The sequence below is a fragment of the Dicentrarchus labrax genome, unplaced genomic scaffold (assembly GCF_905237075.1).
Source record: "Dicentrarchus labrax unplaced genomic scaffold, dlabrax2021, whole genome shotgun sequence".
NCBI classification, from domain to species: Eukaryota; Metazoa; Chordata; class Actinopteri; family Moronidae; genus Dicentrarchus; species Dicentrarchus labrax.
The window spans coordinates 15,692,936-15,700,902 of NW_026136709.1; the positions used below are offsets into that span (position 1 = coordinate 15,692,936).

General features: G+C 41.2%; 1 protein-coding gene across 1 annotated transcript; it reads left to right on the forward strand.

The window, feature by feature from the left end:
• Positions 1–3,892: 3,892 nt before the first annotated feature.
• On the forward strand, positions 3,893–7,391 carry en2a (engrailed homeobox 2a). The gene is made up of 2 exons (XM_051411369.1): positions 3,893–4,379; positions 6,353–7,391. The coding sequence occupies exons 1-2, from the start codon at positions 3,893–3,895 to the stop codon at positions 6,670–6,672; spliced, it is 807 nt and encodes a 268-aa protein (XP_051267329.1). The 3' UTR covers positions 6,673–7,391.
• Positions 7,392–7,967: the final 576 nt, after the last annotated feature.

Consider the following 7,967-nt stretch of genomic DNA (forward strand, 5'->3'; position numbering starts at 1 on the left):
ACTGGTTGATAACAATTGCCTTTTCAGGAATATATCTGCTTCTAACTGCAACACTGGGCAATATTCTATACACACAGCACATGCACAGGGGTTTTAAAGTCACCTTAAATAAAAACTACACACGCCTATTATACAAGCGGTTGAGGCCTGCTTGATAGGCATATGCATGCACGTTATAACGCCACTATTACAGACTGATTTGGAGAGGTTTGGGCCATGTTACAAGCTAGAAAAACGAAATATTATTGTGGATTCATATATCCATTTTAACCGCATCTGGACAGCTCAGGCCCAGATATACAGATAAAAAAAACATGTTGTTATTATCAAGGGGTGAGCTACCAACATAAAGGCTTCATTTAATAACTGCCTTTCCCCCCTTGTGTTAATCAATATTTAAATAAACAACAAACATCCTAAAGACTGAATATGGAGGGGCTTCACTCTCTAAAGCAATTTAACAGATTAAGAGCAAGACAATAAAACAAAGCATGCATGGCACCAAAAAAAACTGACTTTACTTGGAAAAAAATAAAATCAGAAAACAACAATATCATAATATGCAAATCAACTGAATGCTACAGCACTATTTTAACCCTTAACCAACCAGGACAAACTGTCCTACAATGTATTTTCATGCACAAGCACTTAAAGTAAAGCAGAAAGTCCGGTTTACATGTCAAACTACAGAAATCTCCTGGAAGCAAAAATAAACAGCGACGATGGTGATCATACCCCGACTAAAATAGGACACATTTTGTCTTTCTTTTTAACCACCACTGATCAAAACAAGCCAGTCAAAACTGAACAATCAAAACCCCACAATAGTGGGATTACGTGCTTGTAGAGTATACACTGCAAAAAAATACACATATAGTCAAGGTTTGAGTATTAAAAGCTTGTTTTCCTGCTAATAACTGCAGTAGAGTTAAATGACTTCTGCACACTGGTGCTTCACCTTATTTCGGGGGTACGTCCTGCACGTAGAAATCCCTATTCCCGATTTGCTAAACCATCAATCCAGTCTCATATTTGTTATAAAAACGCCGCTTCAAAATGAAAACAAGTGGAGCAAATGCCGGATATGTCACTTTTGACAGAGAATTAACATTCCAGGGTTTAATATCACACTGTTTGGCGTGTTAAAATGTTTGTTTTTTGCAGTGCACACAGGCTCTTATTATAATTCAGAGCCTGAAATGGTGTCATTTCCTCCAGACATCCCTGTTTTGCTGCGAGGTTAGAGGCCAAGCCCAGGCGGTAGCGGCCTGTCTGTGCCTCCATTGTCTGCTGCTTATTTAGCGCTCAACATTAATCTGCGCTTCCCCTCACAAGTGAGAAACAATCGCAGCATGAGAGTGGCCTGTCTAATTACATCTTTCACTCCCAACTTTCACTTCAGCAGGCCGACGTGCAGGGCTCGGATGGGCCCTATGTGATTGGGGACATGTGAGATAGTTCAGGTAGATTTTGGGAAAAGATTTTTTTTTAAAAATGCATCAGTATCATAAAGAAAGATGTTACTTTTAGTTAAAAAATACCATTCAGATATCAGCTTGAAGCTTCTGACGTTGTGTTAATGTGTGTGCATATGAGCTGCTAATGCGCATGTGAACGCAAACTCCAGATTAAACCCACACTAATATTTTATGTAATAAGAATTCACTATGGCTGCTTTGGAATTTGCACAAAGCCTGCATTTAACAAGTGAAAAGTCAAGGAAGGGGGTGTTTTTTTTCCCTGCAGGACAATACCTGGCATAGACTCGGGCTTAAATTACAGTAACGTGCCACAACTACAAATTAAAACAACTGTTCTGGGCAGCAGGTTATTGTTGCATCCAAAAGGCACACAAGTCTATGTCAAAAGTCACCAAAACTCAAATAGATGTGGATTATCTATGCATATTATAACGGCTGACTGGCCTGTGATGCACACATAATCACAGAATAAGACAAAATAGGTTATGTGTCCTCATTTTAGAAATTTGGATCCAAGTTACTCCCAAAAAACTACAGGAACAGACAATGCATGTTTGTAATAATATAAAAAGAAGCCAGTCGACTGACTTTGTAACTGAATTGTTCAAAGGTTCCTCACTCAGTCTCAGTCTTGCTGCTCCTCTGGTCCTCCTCGATGCCCCCTTTCTTATTTTACGCGCAGTCCCGGCTCAAACGCCAGCGGAGAACCGGCTGAGCCCTGTGGCGTCCTGGGAGGAGAAACTCAAACTTAGTGCTGGTCAGCAAAGTTACTCAAAGTTTTGTCTTTGGCGCGACTCGGTACCCTGAGCACTGTGCACAAAACAGTTTGTTTGCATCACTGATTTCTTTTAAAGGGATATGGACCCAGTTCTTGGTCGACCGCAGCGTCACGACAGGCGAACATGAGAACATCAAAAATACTTAACACACATCCATGCGCGTTTGAAATCAGACGGGGAAACATGTCACATTTCACTTTTAGATGCATTTTGGTGCCAATTATGAGGCGACTGGAAGCAACATGTCACATTAGACCATCCTGCGAATCAGAGTGGTTAAATCCCATGATAAGAACCAAGAAGGGGTTGTTACTATGTTACAAAAAGGAGATAAATGTTTTGAAATTAAATTCAAAATTTCAAGAAAATAGCCCAGTTCCATCCAGTTCAAAATGCGAGCACACAGCCATGCAGCAGTTCTGTTTTCCGCATTTAACCTTGGCCAGGACAAACTGACTAAAGTTACTCTGAGTGCAATTGTCCTTACAGGTGTTATAATAATCTTTCATTTAGATGTATTGTGGGATATTTCTAACAGACAATAGTGTGTTCAGTCTTGTCTAAAGGTGTATTTTCAGATAGTATTTCAACACATGTTGCCTCAAACATTCTCATGTCTCGGGCCCCCAAATGCACTTACAATAGGCCATTTTACCCTATTTGGATAGGACTGTGTCTCATTTGCCTCCACATGAGCAGATTTTCAGTTGTTTTAAAATGAAACTGTATTGAACTGAAGGTATTTAAAAGTGTCGAGAATTAAACTTATTTACACCGAATGTATGTTATAATGCACCCAAAGATAGTAAAAATGCACTATTCTCTCATTTTATTGGGGATCCCTCCCTGCCCTGCAAGCAAGGAACCCCGGGGGTCCCCACAACCCACTTTGACAAGCGATGCTTTTAATCTCTCATTGTTTTAATAAACACAAACAAAGCGGTGTGAATTGTGTTTCTCTTTGGAAACTAAAACTCCCCCCAAAAAATGTAAGTTGCAGGTTCATAAACACAGATGAATTATGGGGAGTATCTGGGAGCATGCACTGGATTTAAATTAGGCTTCTCCTCCGTCAATCCAGGACTCTTTCCCTTTACCAAGGCGAAGATGGGCGTTTGTGGACTGCTCTGGAGTCTGCGTCACGTGGCCCGGTTTCTGGCATCCTATTGGTCTAAGGCACGTGTCTGGGAGGACGGTGGGAAAACGTCACTCGGGGGGCTCGTATTGAAAATAAGAACAAAACTCCAGAGTGAGAGTATTAGAGCATCAGTTTAGGAGCCTCTTTATTTACCCTTAGTTTAGTTTAGGCGTAGGCATTACTGGGCACACTGAAATCGGATAACAATAAATTGGACGGTGCGCAAATGGCACATGTTTTAGCTCTACGGTATCAGTTGTAACCCGAGATTGAGGGAATATATGTCAAAAAGTATGCTTTTCTCAGAGGACACTACCGCAAGGCTTTGCATGGTGTCCAAGGCACTCACTAGAATTTGAGTTTTATTTTTTTTATTTATTTTACGCGTGCAGTTTTTTGCAATTTAATCCCCCCGAAGTTCTTTGCAAATTTCATTGCAGCAGAGAGAGCGACAAAGGGGTTAAAGAGAGTAAAAGCGGGGAAAGTGAATCAGTATGGAAGAAAATGATCACGGCAACAGAGACGTGGTGGAGCGGCAGGAGTCGGCGGATGAATCAAACAGAGCCATCCTTCCCCTCTTACAGGCGCCGGGGAACCTGCAGATCCCTCACCGGGTCACCAATTTCTTCATCGACAACATCCTGCGGCCGGATTTCGGACGGAAAAAGGACGGGGGCGCAAACCGCGAAGAGAGTAGCCTGGCATCGCGGGAGAGCCACAACAGCCCCGCCGCACCTCAGACCGAGCCGGTGGGGAGCACGGTGCCGGCGGAGGGGACCTCCACTCCGCACACGGTTACCGGGACCAAGAAACCCGCTATAGCCGCCGAAGAGCCCCTGAAACCCCGCGGGGTGAACGCAGACCAGTGCCTAAGCTCAGACTCAGACAGTTCCCAAGCCAGCTCAACCCCATCCCAGTCCCAGCCCATGCTGTGGCCAGCCTGGGTCTACTGCACCAGATACTCGGACAGGCCTTCATCAGGTTGGTGGAACCGTGCGTGCGTTTTTTATCTCTATCCCGTATTCTCGGTAACCTGAAATACCCCGTAACACTGACCCCGGATGCCTTGACCGACTTCTCCCGAGTAGAGCAGAGCGAAGCGTGCTGTGCAGCGCAAACAGAGAATTTACGAATATAAACCCATGGAAATGTTTAGAAATATTATTTAATGCAAAACACAAATCCTCTGCTAGACTACACGAACAGCATGTCTTTGTAGAATGTAGGAAAAAATACTACATAATAATGAAATATAAAAATGGCTTTTCGAGGCCTATTTTAAAATGCAAGCAAGCAAGAAAATAGATTTATTTTAAACCTTCAAACTTTCCTGAAATCTTCTCATTTAAACTTCTCACTAAAATACAGCAAAACATTTAAAAAAACAGCAGATTTTTTTACGCTATTACGCACGGATTTTTTTTATTCACTAAAATGATCCTATTCAGGCAGTCTTCTTGCACATTTCCTCGGGTTATGAATATGATAATGCAGGGGTCCTACATATACTAAACATAGGCGCGCTGGCAGGTCTGCACGTCTTTCCAGACCATCTGCAGGTCTGTCAAATAATATTTGGTGCTCTTGTTGTGGCTGTTTTAGATGCATTAGGCAAGCTGTGTTTGGGATGGATTAAATATGCATCTGTTTTCACAATGGACGCTCCCATAGCCTATGTATATGCTGGCCAGTAGTGACTGTTTTATTTTTAAAAAATCTTTATTTATATGAAAACACCTGCTACACCTTCTCAGCCCGCACTAAGGTTAATATGTAGTGTATTTTTCTTAGTGTCTATCAAAAGTGGAGTACAACTTGTTCTCATGCATTATGTAACGCTGTATGGAGTGGCGTAGGCGACTACTACGAGTTGTAGAGCTGCACAGTTTTTATATACACACACACACACACACACACACACACACACACACACACACACACACACACACACACACACACACACACGAGCTGATTCATCAGTATTACGGTGGTTATGTCGTTTCATTAATGTTTCCCACACTGTTTGGAGGGAACGCTCTCCCCCAAAGCTTTACCAGATAGGCCTCTATCCAGATGGAAAATGAATGTGTACCCAATGTGTGCGGCTCAGATTCTCTTCACGTTTGCTCATTGAGGAGCTTTTAAGTGGCCCACAAAAACAAAAAGAAAATGCAAAAGTAGCGGCAGTGAAATGAATCCTGTGTTCAGCTCACCTGCAAAACAGTGGCTGAGATGTGTCGGCTGATGTTTTTTCCCCCCCAGTGTTGTCCTATTGGTTAATAATTCCTTATTGCAACAGCCAGTGTCAGCGTGTGTATGATGCGTGTGTGTGTGTGTGTGAGAGAGAGTGTGTGTAGGTCTACGTGTGTGTGTGTGTGTGTGTGTGTGTGTAAGCGAGGGAGAGGGATAGAAACAGGGAGGGAGGGGAGTTTTTTTTGCTTCTTTGGTGTTTTCTTCAGTGGACGTGTCAGTATTTTACAATCAATCCTCCTCTTTTTTTCTATTTTTTGTACTAGTTTGACAAAATGTTTTGGGAAATCTACAAAACTTATTTTGGTGGGTTTTTTTATTTTATTTTTTTTTTTAGAAAAAGCTTTTAAAAAACACACAGTAACCAAATAACAACAGATGTCCGAGCAGGCATTTGTTTACTTCTCGATTTTGGAGATTAAAATAAGTTAAAAATCGACATTTTCTTCTATAATAGACTTTACGCACATGTTTTAGGCACACTTGTAGGCTCTATCTTAAATGTAAAGTGGTGCAATAGTATACTAGTTATACGTGAGCTGGGCATTTTAATGAGAAAACACTATAATTAATATTTTGTTCATCTATAAAGTTGTGTATAGAGCTGTTTTTTTGATTTTCATGAACATATTTTGACACTGACAAACCAATGTTTGTGTCTCTGTGATCCCCCCTCCCCCTACCCCATATCCCCCACAATACAGGGCCAAGATCTCGCAAACCAAAGAAGAAAACGACCAGCAAAGAGGACAAGCGACCACGGACGGCCTTCACAGCAGAACAGCTGCAAAGACTAAAATCGGAGTTTCAGACAAATCGCTATCTGACCGAGCAGAGGCGGCAGAACCTGGCGCAGGAGCTGGGTCTCAACGAGTCCCAGATCAAGATCTGGTTCCAGAACAAGAGGGCCAAAATCAAGAAGGCCACCGGCGCTAAAAACAGTCTGGCCTTGCACCTGATGGCACAGGGACTGTACAATCACGCCACCGTCACGTCGAAAGACGAAAAATCAGACAGCGATTGATTTCCAGAGAAGTCACAGCAGCCTCCTGACGAAAAAGAACCTATAGTAATCCTATGATAGATTTTTATTGAGATATCACCGCAAAACTCTACCTACAGGAATATTTAATGATACCACAGCAGATAAAAAATACCATAAAGTTCTATTACTGTCACAACAGATGGGTCCAGGACACCACAGGAAATTAAAAAAAAATAAAAATAAAAGTACAAAGGAACAATAAGGTCACTGGACTGCTAAGAGTCCCTACAGGAATATTTAATAACACCACCATAAGTCTCTATATGTTCCTATAGGAATATTATAGTGATTTTTCGTTATATGGGAGGTTTTGTCAAGCCTACAATGCAATAATTTCATCGAATAAAAGGGCCAGTGTGTAGAGTATACCAGCATAAATTGTTTTAAAAAAAAAAAAAACAGAGAGAGATATTTCTGCAATATCACGTCTATAAAAGATGTTGTATAAAGGTATGTTTTCATTGTTTGTCGACCCCCCCCCCCCCCCCACCCCGCCCCTACAGGAGGAACAAATGCTTACAACCCTCATTTTTATATAGGCCTACTGCTACCCATGATTGTCATCATTTTACATTTAAAAACTAACTGGCACTTGACGTTTCCATCTGTCAGTGAGGTGAACAAAACTGAAGTCCAAAGAATATTTTTCTGCTGCATCCAGGCTACTGTGAATTTAAATAAATGCTAACACGATTTTATTTCCATGCTTTGTTGGTTTCCTTGGTTGTGTTTGATGTAAAAATGGACAGAGGAAGGTGTTTTCTGAGTGTCAGTTGCAGACCTAATTGGGCAGACTATGAATTTTGATACGTTTTTTTAAAATAAAATAAAATGAAATCAACAGGAACAGTTTATTATCCTAAGTGACTGAGAGGTAGCGAATTTTTTCTAACACGCCACTTAACTAAAATGCTAAGTTAGGCCTTGCTTACATGTGTGTGGTCGTCTCATAGCCTTTACACAAGTATTATGTGCGTATTCCCTTCGTTATACCAATGCATCAGTGCAGCTATTATAGTTTTAAATAGCAATATGATCAATCATTTTTTTGTAGCTAAATGAAGGCTATAATGCTGCCTATAAAGTCACAGAAACAACTCTGTAGCATAAAGACAATGATGACAACCATCTTGCGCACTCTCGAGTATAGACTATACAAGCAGGTTATTGGATGTTCTTGTTAAATCTTTCTCTATATACAGTTTTATTACATATCCATATATCATAAAAAGAAGGCAAATCCGTCAGTGACTGTATTACAAATGTTGGAAATC

Excerpts from the sequence above, each read along its gene's own strand:
- en2a (XM_051411369.1), top strand. The coding sequence starts at position 3,893 with ATGGAAGAAAATGATCACGGCAACAGAGACGTGGTGGAGCGGCAGGAG. Across the intron at positions 4,380-6,352 it reads CTCGGACAGGCCTTCATCAG|GGCCAAGATCTCGCAAACCA; the intron begins GTTGGTGGAACC and ends CCCACAATACAG.